Source organism: Eutrigla gurnardus, assembly GCF_963514095.1.
Source record: "Eutrigla gurnardus genome assembly, chromosome: 3".
In the NCBI taxonomy this organism is placed as follows: Eukaryota; Metazoa; Chordata; class Actinopteri; order Perciformes; family Triglidae; genus Eutrigla; species Eutrigla gurnardus.
Window position 1 is genome coordinate 32,952,086 of NC_139917.1, and position 22,888 is coordinate 32,974,973.

The 22,888-nt window shown below is 44.5% G+C and overlaps 3 protein-coding genes across 3 annotated transcripts; 2 read left to right on the forward strand and 1 right to left on the reverse strand.

The window, feature by feature from the left end:
- The first annotated feature begins 233 nt into the window (after positions 1-233).
- LOC311010391 (arf-GAP with dual PH domain-containing protein 1) lies at positions 234-12,715 on the forward strand. Its single transcript, XM_084004863.1, has 11 exons — positions 234-596; positions 2,044-2,171; positions 2,510-2,601; positions 4,488-4,570; positions 4,645-4,757; positions 6,841-6,987; positions 7,549-7,632; positions 7,705-7,767; positions 8,113-8,184; positions 10,141-10,372; positions 11,031-12,715. The coding sequence occupies exons 1-11, from the start codon at positions 509-511 to the stop codon at positions 11,057-11,059; spliced, it is 1,131 nt and encodes a 376-aa protein (XP_083860989.1). The 5' UTR covers positions 234-508; the 3' UTR covers positions 11,060-12,715.
- Positions 12,716-13,039: 324 nt separating this feature from the next.
- Positions 13,040-14,722, forward strand: uts2r4 (urotensin-2 receptor 4). The gene has a single exon (XM_084004864.1). It carries the CDS (start codon positions 13,641-13,643, stop codon positions 14,703-14,705), a length of 1,065 nt encoding a protein of 354 aa, XP_083860990.1. The 5' UTR covers positions 13,040-13,640; the 3' UTR covers positions 14,706-14,722.
- Positions 14,723-17,879: 3,157 nt separating this feature from the next.
- Positions 17,880-21,173, reverse strand: lgals2b (lectin, galactoside-binding, soluble, 2b). The gene is made up of 4 exons (XM_084005110.1): positions 21,094-21,173; positions 19,677-19,750; positions 19,426-19,597; positions 17,880-18,178 (listed from the first exon to the last, which is right to left on the reverse strand). Exons 1-4 carry the CDS (start codon positions 21,094-21,096, stop codon positions 18,032-18,034), a joined length of 396 nt encoding a protein of 131 aa, XP_083861236.1. The 5' UTR covers positions 21,097-21,173; the 3' UTR covers positions 17,880-18,031.
- Positions 21,174-22,888: the final 1,715 nt, after the last annotated feature.

The following is a 22,888-nucleotide window of genomic DNA, read 5'->3' on the forward strand; positions in this document are numbered from 1 at the left end:
GTGTATATATTCCAATAGTGTGAGGGCTCTTCAAAGTTCTCCCTACAGGTGAGTGTAAGTGACGTGCACGCTTTGCACACCTGGCGCGGGGAACCGACGTGCACGGCGACCTAATCTCGAGTTATGCGGAAAAGCAACAACCTCTGCGTGTTACTTCCTCGTGCCGGAATTTGTTCCGGGACACACACGCGCGCGCGAGCCCTCCTCCCGCACGCGCATTCCGGGCTTGTGGTGTTCGGGCTCCAGACTTCGGTGGGACGACTGAAGGCTGTCAGCTCCGGCTTTTAGGAGCGCAGAAGAAGAAAAAAGGGAAGTTGGTTTGAGGCGCACCTCACCTGCGCTGCCTGCTGACGCGGCGCGTACCTGTGCGGACTTGCCCCCAACCTGGTACTCAGGTGGGGGAGTCGAGACCAGGCAGACACGCCTTAACCCCCCCCCCCCCCCCCCCCTCTCTCTCTCTCTCTCTCTATCTCTCTATCTCTCTGGAAGGAGGAATCTGAACACTGAAATGTCGGGGAACGAGCGAGCATCGCGCGCGCTGCGGGAGATCCTGCAGAACCCTGGAAATGATGCTTGCGCAGATTGCGGCGCAGCAGGTAAGAATAAAAATACTTTTAACTGTCCGAAATGTTCCGAACAGGGAAGTCAAACCTAGTCTCTCGGAATCGCTGCGGTGTGACGTCAGGAACATTTACCTGTGCCATCACGGTTAACATTAAAACATTTCAGCCAGAAGCAGGAGGACGTTTCTTTAATGTAAATGTGAAGCGAAGTGACGCTCGCGTTGGCGCATTTACTTGTTGTGAGTTTAAAGGCGTGTGAAGGTGAGTCAGGAAGTCAGAGCGCTGAGTTCTCCTGGAGCACCTGAAGGCAGCAGCCCAGGTGAAGCCTAGTCGTTTCCAGAGGTGGAGAAGCTTCCAGCAAGTCTGGACTTGCAGACTGAAGAAGAAGAACGCACCCTGACTCTGCTTTGAGTCCAACGACCCAGGTCCTGCCTCCTCTCTAGTCCTTCCTTCCTTAACTCCAACACATCCTATACAATACTTAAGGTGGAGGGAAAGGAAACATCATATTGTTCTCATATTAGAGGAATGTTGTGCATTTCTTCTTCTTCCCTTTAGTTGGTTCTTAAGTTGTTTCTTCATGTAAAAGAGTGTCATCGTAGTAGCTAACTAGCATTGCTAGCGTGGTAGCGGCATGTCAATCAGCAGGTAAGCCCCGCCCCCTTAAGCAGAGCTGCTTTCTGGTCTGGTGGACTCTAAATGGACCATAATGTACTAAATGAACATCATGCTGGATTGAAGAAGACTTAAAACTAGAGATTGAGACCATAATTGAGACCGCCTGGTGGCCAGCAGAGAGAAGTAGGACCATTTTCTCATAGACTTCTATACAACCAGAGAGGAGTCGCCCCCTGGTGGCCAGCAGGGAGAATGACAGTCTAAGGTCCATCAGGTTTGGTATCAGCGTTCAGGAGGCAGCACGTTGATTTAGTTGCATCGCTGCCAGACGTGATCTTTTTATCTTCATGATGCTTGTTTATCTAAGGAAGGCTGAACTAATAAAAGCTTCTAACACTCCCTCTGGTCACATCGTGGCAAACATTCCTCCGTTCCTCGCCGTCGGAGAGGCACTCAGGCAATCGGTGTGCGGACCGGCTATCTGGCACCAACAATCAGAGTATTAACCAGCCAAGCACATCACTTTCTTATCTGCTGTGTTGGAAGATGAACTGCTCAGACACCAGTGATCTCTGATCTCTGCCAAACCTGTAGAACGAGTCGGGGAAATAAGGCTGGTGTAATCAAAGCTCAGATAGATTATCGATATAGATTATTAAAGGAGGATTTATTTGTGCTGCTTTTGAGTTGCCTTGAAGCCCAAACTCCCCCTGAAGATGAACAAGTCCAAGTACAGATCTAATGTGAGGATTTTAAAAAGCATGTTTGGGTACATTAACTGTTGTGATGGACAGCTTCTCACCGTTGGTTGTTAAAGTTCTGAACAGTCCGTCATCCATCCACCATGTGTTCCTCTCTGTAGATCCCGACTGGGGCTCCTCCCTGGGGGTCTTCATCTGTCTCGCCTGCTCCGGGATCCACCGTAACATCCCTGACATCTGCAAGGTCAAGTCTCTGAGCCTGTCCCACTGGGAGGACCATGAGGTGCAGGTGAGACCGCCAGATTCACTGTTCTACAATGTGCTTCCTGTTACTCTCACCAGAAAAGGTTTCCATTTGGAATAAATCACTGCATTTCTCAGAGTTCATTGAAAGCGTGTGACAGCGGTACTTGTCTGCATCGTGCCACGTGTAAAGTTTGGTGAGGGGGATTATGGTGTGGGGGTGTTTTTCAGGAGCGGGTCTTGGCCCCTTAGTTCTAGTGAAAGGAACTCTGATTGCTTCATGTGTGTATGTGTGTGTGTATATATATATAATGTGTGTGTAAAACTGTCAGCTAACGAGCGAGACGTTATGGATCTGAATCATGTAATTTCCTGTTTGCTTAGTTCATGTCTGAGAACGGCAACGAGCTGATGAAGAGTCAATACGAGGCTGCTGTTCCCGTCTACTTTTACAAACCCACCCACAAAGACTGCCAGTGGGTAACCATAGCAACACACACACACACACACACACTCAAAAGCATCTCCTGTTTTAAACATTGTTTTTGTATTGTGTGTGTGTGTGTGTGTGTGTGTGTGTGTGTGTGTGTGTGTGTGTGTGTAAATATGACGTGTTAGTACAACACTGTTTTTACTCTCTGATCACATCTCAGGCTATTTAGATGGATGGATAATATGGATTTATGGATGATGATTATGGATAATAATACAAGACACATGAAATGTTGGTATGGGTCCGTGACTAGTAAGACCACCGATGTGTTCAAGTCTGAGAAGTTCAGAACAACATTTGTTGTCTGCAATATTGAATGTCTTGTACTGTCTCATACTGACTCGTTCTGTCTCATACTGTCTCGTACTGACTCATACTGACTCGTACTGACTCGTACTGACTCGGACTGAATCGTACTGACTCATACTGACTCATACTGACTCGTACTGACTCATACTGACTCGGACTGAATCGTACTGACTCATACTGTCTCGTCCTGACTCAGGCTGACTCGGACTGTCTCGTACTGACTCATACTGACTCATACTGACTCGGACTGAATCGTACTGACTCATACTGTCTCGTCCTGACTCTTACTGACTCGGACTGAATCGTACTGACTCATACTGTCTCGTCCTGACTCATACTGTCTCGTCCTGACTCTTACTGACTCGGACTGAATCGTACTGACTCATACTGTCTCGTCCTGACTCTTACTGACTCGGACTGAATCGTACTGACTCATACTGTCTCGTCCTGACTCAGGCTGACTCGGACTGTCTCGTACTGACTCATACTGACTCAGACTGTCTCGTACTGACTCATACTGACTCGGACTGAATCGTACTGACTCATACTGTCTCGTACTGACTCATACTGACTCGGACTGAATCATACTGACTCATACTGTCTCGTCCTGACTCAGGCTGACTCGGACTGTCTCGTACTGACTCATACTGACTCATACTGACTCAGACTGTCTCGTACTGACTCATACTGACTCGGACTGAATCGTACTGACTCATACTGTCTCGTCCTGACTCAGGCTGACTCGGACTGTCTCGTACTGACTCATACTGACTCATACTGACTCGGACTGAATCGTACTGACTCATACTGTCTCGTCCTGACTCTTACTGACTCGGACTGAATCGTACTGACTCATACTGTCTCGTCCTGACTCTTACTGACTCGGACTGAATCGTACTGACTCATACTGTCTCGGACTGAATCGTACTGACTCGTACTGTCTCGTCCTGACTCAGGCTGACTCGGACTGTCTCGTACTGACTCATACTGACTCAGACTGTCTCGTACTGACTCATACTGACTCGGACTGAATCGTACTGACTCATACTGACTCAGACTGTCTCGTACTGACTCATACTGACTCGGACTGAATCGTACTGACTCATACTGTCTCGTACTGACTCATACTGACTCGGACTGAATCGTACTGACTCATACTGTCTCGTCCTGACTCAGGCTGACTCGGACTGTCTCGTACTGACTCATACTGACTCAGACTGTCTCGTACTGACTCATACTGACTGGGACTGTCTCGTACTGACTTGGACTGAGCGCTACGGAGCGGCTCCCAGAGTGGAAAGTTTGGAATTCTGTTAATGTGAAGCAGGAAGATGGTGGACGAGTTCAAAGCCTCCTCGAGAGGCATGAAAAGAGCTGCTGCAGACAGACAGACACACTTACTCACTCACTCACTCACACACACACACACATACATACATACATACACACATACATACACACATACATACATACTCACTCATGAGCAAACAAACACACACACACCTACTTTGAGCTTTAGTAAGATTGGTGCAGAGGATTGTGGTTTCCTGGTGGTTTCAGGACGTTGAGGGAGCAGTGGATCAGAGCGAAGTACGAGAGGAAGGAGTTCTCTGATCCTGGGAAGAACTTCATATATGAGGAAGGTGAGTGTGTGCTCACACACTCACATATGCACACGCACATTACACACACTCTGACGGCTGCTGCTTCTCTGCAGGAACTCGAGATGGCATGCTGATGAAAAGGGGGCGGGACAACGGCCAGTTCCTCAGCAGGCGATTTGTCCTCTCTGAGAGGGAGGGGACTCTGAAGTATTTCACCAAGTATGACGTAAGCAGCTGCAGTTCGTTACACTTCTGGTGGCTGAACACACACTTTTCCTTACCCGCATACGTGTGTGTTCAAAGCCATGCGACCACGACACAATTACCTTAATTAGGGAAGACATCAGATACTCTGGAGACGACTACCCCCCCCACCCCCCCCCCACCCCCTCCGCCCATCACACTTTATAATCACATACAACCTTAAGTAGAGAAGAAGGGATCTGCTCACTGCCTCATCTGAGCGCGCGCAGACAAGCTCAACCAGCAGCCTGTCACCGCGGCGACTCACTAAGCTGCTCGCCACCCCGACCAATTAGAGTTGGAAGCACTGGGAGCTCTTTGTTTGTCTCAGTAAACCAGCTCAGGAGATGTGGAAATCATAGATTTAAAAAATACAGGGAAAAACACTGTGACACTCATTTTTTTGTGTCATGTTTTTCTCCCTGTTCTCCAGAAGAGCTTTTCCTGTTATATATATATCCTGAATGAATGTTCCACTCTCTCTTCTCCTTCTCGGCTACAGCGAGCAGCAAAACAAAAACATCCTTCGCGGCGGCACTGAAAGGGAAAGTGTCACTCAGACTTTTAAAGCCGTTGAGCTGGTTGGGTTTCAGACCTGATTCCATCTCACTTTCCCCTGCTGCTTTTTCATGCTGGCAGACTGACATACGAGCTGAACTGTAATCAGTTTCATGTTCAGGTTCCTCTTTAAATTCAAATCGGGACAGATGAAAGAGCAGCTTCCACGTTTGCCGGGATTAGTGTCGCTGGTTAGCAGTGATGTGGAGATAATGCTCTAGATATTATTTTCATGGTAAGAAAGAGCAACAAAATGTGGCCCTGAGACTTGGAGAACTTTTTCTCTGGTGAAACGGCAGAAAACAGTTGATTCACATGATGATCGAAGCAATGAAATCATTAATTCTGTGTTCAAGAATTTAACTTGTTCATCATTAGATCTAAAATGAAAAAAGGATCAAGGTGAAACCAGACGGCAACCTTCAGTTCAGAACAGTGAAGCCCACGCTGAAGGTCCTTAAAGCTGTCATTCTCTCTGCTGGCCACCGGGGGGCGACTCCTCTCTGGTTGTATAGAAGTCTATGAGAAAATGGTCCTACTTCTCTCTGCTGGCCACCAGGGGGCAACTCCTCTCTGGTTGTATAGAAGTCTATGAGAAAATGGTCCTACTTCTCTCTGCTGGCCACCAGGGGGCGACTCCTCTCTGCTTGTATAGAAGTCTATGAGAAAATGGTCCTACTTCTCTCTGCTGGCCACCAGGGGGCGACTCCTCTCTGGTTGTATAGAAGTCTATGAGAAAATGGTCCTACTTCTCTCTGCTGGCCACCAGGGGGCGACTCCTCTCTGGTTGCATAGAAGTCTATGAGAAAATGGTCCTACTTCTCTCTGCTGGCCACCGGGGGGAGACTCCTCTCTGGTTGTATAGAAGTCTATGAGAAAATGGTCCTACTTCTCTCTGCTGGCCACCAGGGGGCGACTCCTCTCTGGTTGTATAGAAGTCTATGAGAAAATGGTCCTACTTCTCTCTTGATGTATTATCTCAGTAAACATTGTAAACATGAGTTTATGGTCTCAATCTCTAGTTTCAAGTCTTCTTCAATCCAGCATGATGTTCATTTAGTACATTATGGTCCATTTAGAGTCCACCAGACCAGAAAGCAGGGGATGCTTTAGGGGGCGGGGCTTACCTGCTGATTGACAGGTCACTACCAATGCTAGTTAGCCACTAAAATTAACACTTAACTGTAAAGCTGACCTTGAATCATGAAGCTAACTTTGTTAGCAGCTTCACATCAGAATCCAGATGGATCCAGATCCAGTGAGGTTGCTAGTCGTGGTGCGGATCTGCCTCTTGTGTTCATCAGATCCACCTGTTGCTCCTCCACAGTCCAAATATGGTCACTTCCTTCACTGGTTGCAAGAATCCAAGACGGTGACGGACAAAATGGGGAACTCTAGGTTTCAAACCCACCAACCAACGGGGGACGTCACCATGACGATGTCCACTTATACTTACTCCTCTCCTCCTCCTTCCTTCCCAACCCCCCCTCCTCCTCCCTGTCCCCCAGGCTAAGGAGCCCAAAGCAGTGATCAAGGTGGACAGCATCAATGCCACCTTCCAGCCAGAGAAGATTGGAAACCCCAACGGTCTTCAGATCACCTACCTCAAAGACTACAGCACCCGCAACATCTTCGTCTACCACGACAGCGGCAAGGTCTGCCTCACTCTGCCTCGCTCTGACTTGTTCCCATTGAGGGTCTCTCCACCCGGTCTATAAGCCTTGGGGGTCCTTGGCCAGAACACATTGAACAAGAACTCTGATATACAGTGTATATATAACTTTCTAAGACAACAAATATATGTATGTTAAAGGTGCATAAAGAAATCAAAACTCACCTGGAATCCTGTTTAAAACAAAAACAAGTGGTGCACGTCAGCCTCTTGTGGCTGTAATAAGTATTGCCCAAACGTTCCCCCCAGTTCAGCACAGATAAAATAATTACTGAAATGGTGGGTTTTTAACCTGTTTTCCAGTCATGAAGAAGAAAATGGATAAGCTAATTTTTTTCCCCCACTCTTCGGGCTTCCAGAGATCCACCTTCATGCAATCATACATTCTATGAATATTTACTACTATATATTTGTTTACAATATAAATAGTAATAGTAGTATAATAGTTGTATTATTTTTGATGATTAAGACGATCAATGATGTGATAACATTGTTATTTACAAAGTTACCCCAGGACTAACTTCCTCCCTCCCGTCTCCATCAGGAGATCGTGGACTGGTTCAACACCATCCGAGCCGTTCAGCTCCACTACCTGAAGGTGGCGTTCCCCGGAGCTACAGACTCTGAGGTGAGTCCACATCCACCACATCCAGCACAGAAACCTTCTGGATCCTCATCAGCTGGTCCTCGTTGTTTTCAGCTGGTCCCCAAACTGACCCGGAACTTTCTGAAGGAAGGATTCATGGAGAAGACGGGTCCTCGGGTGAGTGATGCACACACAGAGACATTCAATTCAATTTTATTTATAGTGTTATATCACAACAGAAGTCATCTCAGGACACTTAAGAGAGACGATGGATGGATTATTATAATACTATTTACTTTTGCTACTTACTATTTTAATAACACAAAATCTATTGACATCATAAAATATAACCGCAGTCATTGGAAGCTTTAGCGGAAGTTAAGTTAACTAACAATTAATAACTATTTTATTTTGAGAAGTTATATTCTATGATCATATTTGTGAATAACTTTTTAATTTCAGACCCAGATAGCCAAGTTAAGCTGTTTCTTGGTGTCTCTGTCTACCTGTCTGTCTTTGCAGCAAACGGAAGGCTTCAAGAAACGCTGGTTCTCTCTGGACCAGAGGAGACTCTCGTACTTCAAAGACCCGCTGGTACGTCGTCTTTACACAAATTCAGTTGATCCTTGATTGTTTATTGATCACTAGCAACCAATCATTAATGTCCTGAAAAGTCCAAAATATCCACCGAGGAGGAGGAGGAGGGTTTATTCAGGCTTGGATATGCTTTTGTTGCCATTCCATTTCATCACGATACTTCAATGCCGATCCGATTTGTATTACGATTCGAGAAACAATGCACATCAAATGTCAGTCAGACAGTCAGACAGTCAGACAGACCTGGATACCAGGGATAAACACACATCAGGTTACCAGACCTAGTTAAACACACATCAGATAGCGGAGTGAGATTAGCTCAGCGTTGATGATGCAACAGTCGGGTGGAGAGGAGCAACGATTGTAGGTGACGAGACGCCGAGAGTCAGACGAGGAGGAGATGAAAGGAAGAGGAAGTCTGGTGAAGAGGAGGGAGGACGGGGAATAAGTGGAGGAAGCTCAAAGCTGAGAGTAATGTGATCACTTGTATAATGACTGAAATATGCACGTTTGGTGTCGCATATACAATGTAGCTCTGTGCGTGGAGGCGTTCACACGCTGCTGTCAACGCTGAACTGCTGAGTCATGTTTCAGCCAGAGAAGCGACGCTTCATGAGATATAGTTTGAGGGACGTTGTGTAGATGTTAGTTAAACTTCAGCCTAAAGGTCCAAAATAGAATTTACACGAGGACAAACACATTGGAAATCATTCGAGACTTGGGGATTGATTCCCATATTATGGAGGGAAATCCTATGTTGAAGGAATGCATATATTTGTATATATACACAGTATATCAGTGTCACTGTCTTGTATTAAGTCTCTTCTAAAAACAGACTTTTATCAGAAACCACATCCTGAGTTGTCTGCACGTTTGATTGTTTTCATTTCTTATTTATTTTAATCTTCATGTATTTCGTTGTTCCCCGTGGTGTTTTATTTCTCTCTGCTGGCCAAACTATGTAATGACATCATATTTGAGGCGACTGTGGCTCAGGTGATAGAGCGGGTTGGCCAATGTTAGGAAGGTCGGCGGCTCGATCCCCACTCTGTGTCATGGTCGTTGTGTCCTTGGGCAAGTCACTTCACCCAGCTTGCCTCGTGTGAATGTGTATGACTGTGTGTGAATGAATAGAACCTGGAACCCTGTCAGAGCGCCATACAAATCCAATCCATTATTATTATTATTATTATTATTATTATTATTATTATTATTATTATTATTATCTGAATTGTGCTAGCATTCTTGTTTTATAATCGAGCATATCGGCCAGCGTTACGATACTGATATATCTGCTGATATCGGTGATTAAATCAGCTGACTGATAAACCTTAAGGCTCTAGGCTCTTGTTCATATTTGATCCTATGAATTCACAGATATCAGAATGAACGTTGTGAACACATCAGATTTGCTCAACAGTTGCTGAGAAGATATTTTCTAAGCCAAAGTTCCAAACTTGTGAGGATTTGGTTCATATTTCTCATATGATTGTTTACATTTAAGGCATTTCGCAGACACTTTTGTCCAAAGCGACTTACAATAAGTACATTTGTCAAAAGAAAGAAACCACAACATATTATTGCTGATTAAGTAAAAGCTAACATTTTTTTTTTTTTTCGAAATCTTAATTTATATCGTTGAGATTCAAATTTTGAATCAATTAAGTTTATAGCCCGAAATCAACACATCACCACTAACAACATTGTGAGTTATTCATCTACATACCACCACAATCACATTTTAACTTCTATACATCACTCAAAGAACTCTGAACTACACGACCCAGGTGGGACTTGAACCCACAATCCCCAGCTCCGGAGGCTGATGCCTTATCCGTTAGGCCACTGGGCCACATGTAATGTGGTTGTTGGGTTGTGAATGAAAGCAGCTGATCTGAGAAAATAAGAAAATAAAAACAGTTTTTTTTTCATTTTCCATCATTCTCTTTGAAGGACGCCTTCGCCAAGGGCGAGGTGTTCCTGGGGAACAAGGACCACGGCTACAGTGCCTCCCCCGGCCTGCCGGCTGGAACCCACTGCAACGGCGCCTGGCAACACGGCATCACCATAGAGACGCCGGAGCGCAGCTTCCTGTTTACGTGTGAGTCGGAGAGCGACCAGCAGGATTGGCTGAAACACTTCAACGATATCATGAACGCCACGATGTCCCCTCAGGAGTACACAAGTAAGAGTTCAGAGCTTCTTATGGGCACTTAGACATGTATAAGCCTTTATGATGAGCTGCTGGTTACTTCTTTTGTAAGTGGCTGTTTTTAAGACCTCACAGCAAATCTGCTCCACAGGGGACCAGGACTCAATACTGATCCACAGCAATGAATTTACACTAAACATCATAAACTGGCCGAGGGTGAATAAAGTGCACTCGACTGAGGCGGTGGCTTTCTGAGGTTGCAGTGTTAGTAACTGTGGTTAAATATATGTACAACACATTAACATGCTCATTTGGGACTAGGGTTAGGGTTAGGGTAAACCCTAAAGGCTTTGGAAGCTTCCTAACTGATGGATCGACCCGGAAGAGTCTAAGTGGCAGCAGTGATAAGAGCTGAGGAAAGGTGCTTCGTTTCTCATCTCCTTCAGTGTATCTGGACCTTCAGTTTTCCATCGTGATTAATAGGTTGCCACCGCTGCTCATCGCCACCGCTGCTCATCGCCACCGCTACGTCGCCACTGCTGCCATGCTACCAATGCTAGTTAGCTACTAAGATGACGTGAACACTTGTAAACGTACTTTAACACTACGCTGTAAAGTTGACATGACATAAACAATGATTTGCCTGCTTAAAGAACATTTTTCTTACTATGGACTTTGATCTTTATTTAAGTGGAAGCCTTGTTCAAGCACAGGCATTGATGGACCAGAGGCCTCACCAATCTGACCCAGGACCAGTTCTTCCATCGCACCAAACTTTCACCTTCATCGCTCATGGTCAGAATGGTTTAAGTCAGATGTGCAAACAAGAGGACCGAAGCAATCTGGATTATTACATTAAAAACATGATTGGGACAAAATAATTACTAATATGTCTTTGTCCTGCAGTCGCTGTAACATATTTGTCTTTGGACTTTATGATCCCTGTAAACCATGTTAACCAACTACGGGAATGTGGGTTTATTTTTTTTATCTTGGTAATTTCTAGGTTTATTTGATATTCAATAGTGTGAGGAGGAGGTGATGATGATGATGTTGGGTCTGGAGTGGATTCAGAATTATTTTCCCTTTTTCTCAAATTAGATTTATCCTCCTTTTTATCTAAACCTTTTAACTCCTCTCACGACTAAAGTACTTTTATATCCAGTTGGTGTGCTCCAGCTGCCTCCTGTGCTTGTCGTGCTTCAGACAGACTACATGCAGTTTTCATCATGGATTAAACGTCATTTTTGTATTTTCTTTTTTGTATCTTAATAGATCTGTCAAAGATGTAGTTGAAAGACAAAAAAGGAGGTTTGCAGATGAATCTGGACAGAAAAGCTGTAAGCAGCAGTTACATGCGGTAACAGCGCCTCCGTGTTCAGACCACGTACACGTCTTTGTTAAAACAAACAAAATTTCAGTTCCTATTTTTTAGATAAAAAAAAACAATTGATATATTTAAGTGGCATTTTTGCTCTTTTCCTCCTCTGTTTTTTGGCAAAAGAGGTTCTCAAATTCAGTATTGATTGTGTCTTTTTAAGGTTTTTCTATGCTTGAGCATGGCTGACTGACTTACCACATGAAAATATTGAATAAAAATATTTCCTCTGGAAGTTGTCGAGCAAATTATGTACAGATTTGTGCACGAAATCAGTAAATAATTTAACAAAATAGTTGCTTACTGTATATTTTCACACTCCTCAAACTTCCAAAACTAGGTTCTGATAAAAAACAAAATATATAAACTGTACATGTAATAATGACTTTCTGCACTGTGAAGTTAAATATAAATTTAAGTAAAATGATCAGAAACTTAGATTCTTTGATCCTTCTTATAATTCACAGATAAAACAGGTGCGTTAAGTTTTTACAAGATTTCAGCAAAAAGGAGACAAATACAGAGGTTATACCTCTAAAAATAGCTCTAATTAATACATAGGCTCCTCTCTTATGTACGCAGGTGTTGGCGTTCATGGCCAGTGATTTCTTGTTTTATATTATTCATTTAATAATGAAGGAATACATATTAACACAAAAGTTGGAGGTGACGGTTGATTTCATGTGACATGATTATTCTGGCCAAAATAATATGCTTAAAACTTTTCAAATGGCACTAAAACACCCTGGTATGACATTACATGTTTGTTAAGAAGCAAATATTTTGTATTGTGTCACAGTTAAAACCTCTTTTTTGGGTGAAAATCATCATCTTAAATATGATGATGATAAACCATATTGTCTCCCTGCATAAATACATGATAAATTATAATAAAGAAAATGAAATGTCTCTCTCTACTCTGCCATGATGGTGAGCCCAACAGCTTTTTCAACTCACTACTGATGATATTTAAGATTAAACCGATGATGGAAATTCACTACGATCAACTTATTGTGAGTGTTGTTGTTTTTATCACAGTCTGCAATAAAATCGTTTATTATCTAATCTCTACTACACTCAGCGTAGTAGATATCAGTGATAGTTGACAGTCATTAGATTGACTCAAAAAGACCACAAAAAGCATCGATTTCTGAGAGTCTAAACCTCCGAAGATGAGAGGCCTCGAGAGGAACGCCTCATAAATCTATAGGCCCTGCTAGTTTGTCACCCTGGTGAGAATGAGGGAGGACGGAGGTGAGAAAGAGGGAGGGCAGAGGTGAGAAAGAGGGAGGGCAGAGGTGAGAAAGAGGGAGGACGGAGGAGAGAAGACAAGGGAGGGAGACCAGGAAAACCCCAAATAACACAACAGTCTTCAAGTGGATACAAAGCTCATTAAACTGTTAACGGAGCTTTAAAGGAGCGACGGGGCAGAAACAATACGGATGGTCTGGATGAAGCAGGGATCTCTACCACGTAGGGTTCTCCATGCAGCTAGAGATCTGGAAAAGAGAAGACAGGTTTTGACTGGATGTAGTTCAGCTGATGATTCGTCACAGTGGATGCGGTTCATCGAAAGGCAGAATCCTGATTCGTCTGGAGAATCTGGGATCATGGCTCCAGAGCTTCTGGCCCTTCGAGCTGCAGGTACCAGTCGACTTTCTCTGTGGATTAATACAGTCGTCACCTTTTAAAACCATTAAAGCTCTGACAATTTGCAGGTTTGAACAAAATACGATGAGGAGTTCTGACAAACGATGTCACCTAGATTGTGTCAGACTTATTTTCAAGAACGAGCGACTTCACGATCGGCAGCCGTCTTCGATCGGTGCTTCACATCACAGCATGAAATGTTTGTACAGACAGGTTTAAAACTTTCTCATTTACCGTCCCGTATTGGCTGACCTCTGACCTTCGAACTCTGCGATGAACTGCACTCCTAACGCCACCGTGACTCCCCAGCTGGGACTGGCACTGAGCCCAGGTGTTGGACGCGGAGGCTCCCAGGGGAGTGGCGGAGGCAGTGGGGGCCTTTGGGTGACATCGCTGCTCGGCGCCACGCTGATGGTCATGTGCGCCTTGGGCGTGGTAGGCAACACGTACACGCTCATCGTTACCCGCTCAGCCGCATTGCGGCGGACAGGTTCCATGTACGTCTACATCATTAATCTGGCGCTGGCGGACCTGCTCTACCTCTCCACCATCCCCTTCGTCGTCTGCACCTACTTCGCCCACGACTGGCTGTTTGGCGAGGCTGGCTGTCGCATCCTGCTGAGTCTCGACCTCCTCACCATGCACGCCAGCGTCTTCATCTTGGTCGCCATGAGCCTGGAGCGCTACCGCGCCGTGGCGAGGCCCTTCAGCGCCCACAAATCCTCGTCCCGCAGGCGGCGGCTGGTGGCGGCAGTTGTCTGGGGGTTGTCCTTCATGCTAACACTTCCCATGATGGTGATGATCCGACTCAGGGAGGGCAAACCGACAGCGGCTGGTCTGGTGAAGAGGATCTGCTTCCCTACCTGGACCCCTGAGGCCTTCAAAGCTTACATCACGGTCCTGTTTCTTACGAGTGTTTTAGTTCCTGGACTGGTCATCGTTGGGCTGTATGTCGGGCTAGCGAGCCGCTACTGGGCGATGCAGGCTAGCTTAGGAGGCAGCAGCCGGTCGGCCCGGAGGAGAGGACTCAAACAAAAAGTGGTATCCATGATCTTCAGCATCATAGTGGCCTACTGGGCTTGTTTCCTGCCATTCTGGGGCTGGCAGCTAGCCAAACTGTTCTCTCCGGAGTCCCTCAGGGCCTTGTCTCCGGCTGCTCACAACTATGTGAACTTCTTTGTCACGTGTCTGACCTATGGTAACAGCTGCATCAACCCGTTCCTTTACACCCTGCTGACCCGGAACTATAAGGATTACTTGGCCCAGAAAGGTCAGTCTGTGGGCTCGAGCAGGGCTGACCCCGGGTCAGCAGTGACAACGCCGCTGCAGGACCTTTAGTGGACGAATAAATGATCACTGAGCTGCGAGAAAATGCTGTCGACAGCCTAAGAGAAGACTTTTTGGTTTGTTTTTTTGTAGAAAAGTGGAACGTTTTAATCTGACGTAGCTGCAAACAAGTTGTGTTAACCAGAGTTGTTTAAGTCAAGCTGAAATGAAAAATGCCTTTTTAACTCTTTCAGATCACTATATGAATATGCGCCGAAAATATTTACATTTTACATTTAGGGCATTTAGCAGACGCTTTTGTCCAAAGCGACTTACAATAAGTACATTTGTTGAACAACAACATATCGTTGCCGATAAAGTAAGAGCGACAAAATAGAAACAAGTGTTCGGTCCTCATCTGAGTAAAGTAGTAGCTGTTCAGCAAGGATATCTTAAGTACAACAGTGCTATGGTCAAAGTACTTTAAGTAAGAACATAGAAGTGCAATTTTTTTGTTTGTTTGTTTTGTTTTGTTTTTTTCTTTGGGGGGTGGAAATGGGTCATGATATGTGATATATATATATATATGTATTGCTTTCTGCACATTGATGATATCATTATGACAAATGTCTGAGGAGATCTTTCAGCTGCTGATATTTTGGTTCAGATGAGTCCTTATAAGATGGAAAAAGTTTTTCTGCTGACAAGAGTTCATCATAGTTGCTTCGCTACTCTCAAGATGGAATCAAATGTAAAGAACTGCTTCAGTTTTTCATTTACCATACACCTCACACACACACACACACAAAGGGAATGTCGTTGCACCATGTCACATTCCTCAGCCGCCAGACACAGATACTTTGAGTCTTACTGCAAATTGTTTCTGCAAGAATGAACTTCATCTCACCTTGTATGTAACCTGACTCTCGCCAGATGAATTTCGTTCCGCCTAGCTCCACTCATCCATCTAGGATCGCTTCCGTTGGGAGTGATTTCGGCACCAGATTTTATGGATGAGCCAATCAGGACGCAGGGCGGGAGTTTCATAGATAGAGCGACTCTGAGACTGTTATGATTCAGACAACAATGGCGGCTCGCATCGAGGAAGCAAGCGTCAACATTGATGCTGCTATTTCATCCGTGTTGTTGTGTTGTTGATTGCACTGCTGCTATCCAAGATGTCGGCTGTTCTGTTTTGATTTTCCCTGCGTCGCTCTCATCAGCGTCACGGGTTGGCTTCGATGTGAGTGGTTGAAGTAGCACGTCAATAAAGATGACGGACAAGTGTCTTATCCAATCATATGCAAGGATTTTTGATAAGGCCCAGCCTTCTGAAACACCTCTCCAATGGAGCGATCGCAGATGGATGAGTGGAGCTAGGCGGAACGAAGTTAATCTGGCGAGAGTCAGGTTACCTTGCATGTGCATTCTACTGTTTTTTCCTCTATTATATTATTCTGTCTTTACAGGCGACAACCTCCGGTTCTGAGAAGTGAAGGCACGGAATGCCTTAAATTGTCATTCTCTTTGCTGGCCACCAGGGGGCGACTCCTCTCTGGTTGTATAGAAGTCTATGAGAAAATGGTCCTACTTCTCCCTGCTGGCCACCAGGGGGCGACTCCTCTCTGGTTGTATAGAAGTCTATGAGAAAATGGTCCTACTTCTCTCTTGATGTATTATCTCAGTAAACATTGTAAACATGAGTTTATGGTCTCAATCTCTAGTTTCAAGTCTTCTTCAATCCAGCATGATGTTCATTTAGTACATTATGGTCCATTTAGAGTCCACCAGACCAGAAAGCAGGGGATCCTTTGGGGGTCGGGGCTACCTGCTGATTGACAGGTCGCCACCATGTTACCAATGCCAGTTAGCTACTAAGACGACTTTAACACTTAGCTGTAAAGTTGACCTTGAATTATGAAGCTAAGTTTATTAATGTGGAAGCTTCCTAACTGATGGATCGACCCGGAAGAGTCTAAGTGGCAGCAGTGATAAGAGCTGAGGAAAGGTGCTTCGTTTCTCATCTCCTTCAGTGTATCTGGACCTTCAGTTTTCCATCGTGATTAATAGGTTGCCACCACTGCTCATCACCACCGCTACGTCGCCACTGCTGCCATGCTACCAATGCTAGTTAGCTACTAAGATGACTCGAACACTTGTAAACGTACTTTAACACTACGCTGTAAAGTTGACCTTGAATCATGAAGCTAACTTTCTTAGCAGCTTCACACCAGAATCCACATGGATCCAGATCCAGTAAGGGTGCTGCTCGGGGTGCCGCTCTGCCGCTTGTGTTCATCAGCTCCACCTGTCACTCCTCCGCAGTCCAAATATGGTCACTTCCTTCACTGATTGCAAGAATCCAAGATGGCGACAGATAGAATGCTGAACTGGAGGTTTCAAAACTGTAGACCACAAACCAACGGTGACATCACCATGACGACATTGACTTGTAAAATACGGTCTTTGTTTCCTGTCAGTTCAGTCTCTACACATTTATGATCACTTTGTATCTTACTGCTTTTTCCTTCATTTTTTTTTTCACATGGCAGTTTTCCAATGTGGTGCAGTTTTGTCGCCCTTCTGTTTAAGCATGCATTTAAATATGATTAGACTTCAGTGTAGAGGCGCTGCTCATCCACATCGAGAGGAGCCAGTTGAGGTGGCTCGGGCATCTGTATCGGATGCCCCCTGGACGCCTCCCTCGGGAGGTGTTCCAGGCATGCCCCACCGGGAGGAGACCCCGAGGAAGACCAGGACACGCTGGAGTGACTATGTCACCCGGCTGGCCTGGGAACGTCTTGGGGTCGTCCCGGAGGAGCTAGGGGAAGTGTCCGGGGAGAGAGAAGTCTGGGCGTCCCTGCTGATGCAGCTGCCTCTGCGACCCGGCCCCGGATAAGCGGAAGACAATGGATGGATGGATAGACTTCAGTGGCTTTTTCTGGTATTAACTGTTTTAATTATGTGTTGTTGCAAATACCGTCCTGAAGTGGGACTGAAACCTGCTTAAATGTTTATGTAACTGCTTAGAGTTAGACATGTGTCTGGTGTCACAGTTAGGGTTGTATGTGAAGGTGAATATTTCAGATAGAGCTGTTAATAGTCCCTGTGTTTCTAATATATAATGTCTGTTTCAAGAATGTTGCATGTGGAGTTAAAGAGAAACCTCATGAGTGGATTCAAAATCGTCGTCGGGGGTCCAGTTGTCTTTGTGTGTCAGTGAGCGAGATATAAAGACGGACACGCTAGTTTTCACAGCATTTATTAACAAACCCAGTGTGACTTGTGAGACAGTGAGATGATGTGTGCTGTGGCACCCTCTGCAGGACATCTCCTCATATTACAACACCAGTACTTCCCCATGAAGCAGAGAAGATACCTAGGCCTGGTCAGTGAGTCTACTTGATCTTGATACCGACGATCCTTGCGTCGCCGCTCACGTCGAAGTACTTGTACTTGACGTCTCCCAGCCGGTTGGGGAAGTGGAGCATGGAGTCGTCGGGCAGCCGGATGTGGAAGTGGTCGTAGTCGAAGGTGACGTAGAACTGAAGACAAAGAGGGAACAGTTTCAGTTAGTGTCATAGTGTAAAACAAGATAAGAGGGCATGTGTGTGAAGAGATAATCTATCTCTCTCAGCGGCTGGTAACTTTTATGAGCCTATTAACTCCCTTGTGATTGGAAGGCTCAGCATCTGTTGACTCAACTGTGTTTCAGCACAGATACAAGACACCAGCAATAACCGTCTCCTTATGGTGAAAGACATCACGCAATTTGAGCTTGAGCCGAATGACTACAGCTGAAGTACTTTGGCGGCAGCCCATGTGTGAACTATAACCAGAGACAGAAACTGTCAGCCGTCGTTAAACAACAATTAAGTTGTCAGAACGCAACTTCATTCATTAAAAGCTCTGCTGACGTTGCTGCTGAAATTTACCATTTTAGTTGCTGCAGAATGTGATAAAAAAATATCCAAATAATGTAAGGTGCAACACTTTTACTCGTTTCTGGATCTGATCTGAACACAAGTGGCAGAGCGGCACCCAGAGCATCACCCTTACTGGATCTGGATCCATGTGGATTCTGGTGTGAAGCTGCTAACAAAGTTAGCTTCATAATTCAATGTCAACTTTACAGCTGTGTTAAAGTAATCTTAGTAGCTAACTAGCATTGGTATCGGCGTAAAGCGGCGTAAAGCGGCGTAAAGCGGCGTAAAGCGGCGTAAAGCGGCATAAAGCGGCGTAAAGTGGCGTCATCTCTCATCTTCTACGGTCTCCCATCGCCTCCCATCGTCTCCCATCTTCTCCCACAGTCTCCCATCATCTCCCATATTCTCCCATCATCTCCCATCGTCTCCCATCATCTCCCACAGTCTCCCATCGTCTCCCACAGTCTCCCATCATCTCCCATATTCTCCCATCGTCTCCCATCATCTCCCACAATCTCCCATCGTCTCCCATCATCTCCCCAGTCTCCCATCGTCTCCCATCATCTCCCATCTTCTCCCACAGTCTCCCATCATCTCCCATATTCTCCCACAGTCTCCCATCATCTCTCATCATCTCCCATCGTCTCCCACAGTTTCCTATCTTCTCCCACAGTCTCCCATTGTCTCCCATCGTCTCCCATCTTCTCCCACAGTCTCCCACAATCTTCCATCATCTCCCACAGTCTCCCATCGTCTTGCATCTTCTCCCATCGTCTCCCAACGTCTCCCACAGTCTCCCATCTTCTCCCAGAGTCTCCCATCGCCTCCCAACGTCTCCCACAGTCTCCCATCGCCTCCCAACTCACCTTGCATTCCTCCCCACGTGAGAAGGGAAAGTTTCCCTCACGATGCTCGTCCCCCCAGTTTCCTCCAGACAAGGAATTGAAGACGATGGTGTTGGTGTCACCGCCGCAGTCAAAGCGGGGGTTAAAGTGCAACGCAATGTTCTCGGCGTCGTGACCGATGTTGATGGCGAAGCTACGGCAGAAACACAGATGTCAAAAATTGGCGCAATGACAACTAGATGAAACTGACGACTCCAATCTCGACAACTTACGAGCTGCAGTCGTCCTTGGGCTTGATGCGGATCTTGAACTCCTTCCCCTCCTTGATTGTCATGTCCTTGACTTTCTGTGGGAAATAACAAAAAAAGCATATGTGATCTGATTTAGACGGATGAGTCTAATCTAAAATTACCTTAGATTTGAATGTGCTTTTTTATAAACTTTTACAAGGGGAACATTTGCATTTCTAGTTGCCTTTGGTATTTGAGTAAAGTTTGGATCAATCTGCTCTGATGCTCATGTTCATCCTTTTGCAGTAAAATGTATGTCTATTATACTGTATGCTTAGTGGACTACAGCGAGCACACATACAGGATATCAGTTTCACTCCGAACATATTTCACAGCAAATCATTTACTTTGGGGACAAACAGAACCGATGGTGTGTTCAGGGAACTCCAAACTGATGATCACAGGTGTTGTCGTGTTGATGATCAACCAGGGTGGAACTGTGTCCACGGCTGTAAAAGTCTCCAACAAGAAGCGCTGCATTTGTTCCCAGACATGTGGTCGTCATATCGAGACAATAAAACCATAAAAACACACCCATACACGGACCTTCTGCAACACTAGATAGATATGAACTATGCTATGGGAGTGTTTGTTCCTCTATAAAAAGAAAACTAATAACAAACTAGCAAACCTGATAACACACCAAACATATATTTGAAAGTTTTGCTACAGTATGTTTTCACTAAACTCACTTCATTCATTCACCTGATCAATAATTCACCACTGCCCTTCCTATCATAAGTTTGGCGTCGCCTGATTAGAGTTACACATGAACTCCAACACCCCCCCAATGATACCTCAGTCTATATTCATTCAGGCCTGTCTTAGGTCTAATCTCAGATCAATATTGGCTTATCATCAACTGCTCAGTGTTGGAGAATAATTAAGTGAAGTTACACTTTATTAATCCACGTGGGGATTTGAGTCATCCTAACTATTTAGGAGCCTGTGCAGCATCCCAAACCATATTACACATTATAATACATGCACGTGTCAAGGGGGTCAAAGAGGTTCAGGCTTATTTAGATTTTATTGTTGGAAGAATAATAGGACATCTTAAATGTGTTGCTCTGCTTTGGGTTTGACCTTTATCACTGTGAGAAGTGAAAATAATTATATACGTCCCTCTGGAATGAAAGTTAATGACTGACAAGATTTTTGGTAGATAAAACAATAGCAATAGCTTAGTTATTATTATTCAACCAGTATATTTTAATGTGTAAAGAAAGCCAAACAGCAAGACTTACAGCATCTCCCGTTTGTGCATTTAGAAAAGAAAGGTAGCACATGAAACATTAAAGCTGGATCATAAGAGCATAAGTTCTTGTCTGAGCTTCATATAAAGTACATAATGAGAGATCTTTGTCACGTGAAGAGTGAAGTCCTACGAAGCACTCACCATCTTGGCTGTCTTCAGGTGGCTGTTCCCTCTGCTACAAAGCTCTGCAGGCAGGTGAGAGGTTTTTATATGCTGGTGACGCTGCAGGAAGGAAGGAACTAAAGAGGGCTGACGAGATTCAGCCCCCAAGCAACCACTTCCTGTTCTGCTTTATATTACTCCACAGAATGAAAATGATTGCATTGCTTACAATAAAGTCATATTGTACGCATAACAACACATATCCACATGTTTTTTTTTTAAATGGTGAACCTTTATAAGACAAACTCTCCTCAGAATTAACCATTAATAACTAGCTACTTATTGACTGGCTGCTCTTACCTCATGGCGGGTACAGAGGAGTACAGAAGAACGGAACATAATCAATAAGTAAACAGGAATAAACGAAATATACAAAATATAAACACAGACAAGACTGAGTGGTTCAGTTCACATTGTTGTGCATATGAAATAGGATATCAAATATTGCACAGATTATTGATTTTGTTATTGCATATTAATGAATCAATGAGTCAATGAAAGAATAAGTGAATAATGTTTTAGTAAAATCTTGACATATCAGCAGCAAAGCCTACATGTATTCAACACAGACTGTATCTATGAAGAGGACGTCGTCATGGTGACGTCAACCGTTGGTTTGTTGACTAAGGTTTTCAAACCTCAAGTTTGGCATTTTGGCCGTCGCCATCTTGGATTTTAACAACCAGTGAAGGAAGTGACCATATTTGGACTGTGGAGGAGCAACAGGTGGATCTGATGAACACAAGCGTCTGTTGGACTCTAAATGGAATCTGTTGAAACAAACAGATTGAGACCATAAACTCAAGTTTAATACATCAAGAGAGAAGTAGGACCATTTTCTCATAGACTTCTATACAACCAGAGAGGAGTCGCCCCCTGGTGGCCAGCAAAGAGAATGCAGCTTTAAGACACCATATTTGGCTTCACACCACCAGGTATTCAGGGAAGACCATATATTCCATGTGCTGTCTATATATCTAACCTAGAAGCATTTCCACTTCTATTGAACTGATGGTGCGTTTTATTGAAAAAAAAAAAAAAAAAGTTGGTACAAGAAATAATCCCACGTTAATTAAAACGCAAAGCAAAGCCTATTTAATAGAAATAATATTTGTAACAACATTACAAACCCCCTCCCATGCACAGTGCGCCCCCTCCCTTCCCGTATCATGATTCTTTTTGGACGTCACCACATCAAAAAATCAACACAAGATGTCAAAACGGCCAAAACTGCCCAGGGAAGAAAAAAAAGAAAAGAAGAGGAGGAGAAACGAGAAAAAGACAGACGTAACGTTACATGAAATTATTTATCTGTTACAGATAGACACCTGGCTTTTTAGCATTAGGATAACGTTACATGATTCGCTAATTGCTAATCAATAAATAGCTAACGTTAGTTGACTGTTTTAATGTCAGTTAATATTGTGGAGGGGGCTAAGTAGTTATGGAAAGTAATAATGTAATGTTAGGTAATTACAGTACTCCCACCTTACATTCCTCAGGGACATTTATTAGATCTTTTAAGCAGGTCTTTACATTTGTTTACATTTTTATTGCCTTCTGGTTAGCTCACGTTTGCCCTGCTGGTAATAGTCACTTTTCCACCCCTTTATATATTATAGTTGTAAGCCTAGTTGTTAAAGTGCACATCATTAATGTTAATTAAGCAATATCACATGAGAGAGAATGCTGTTTTGAATATGAGCACTGCTGTGATTCGATCAAAGATAATCATAACATAACATTCTCATATGATATATTACTGCTACTTTGC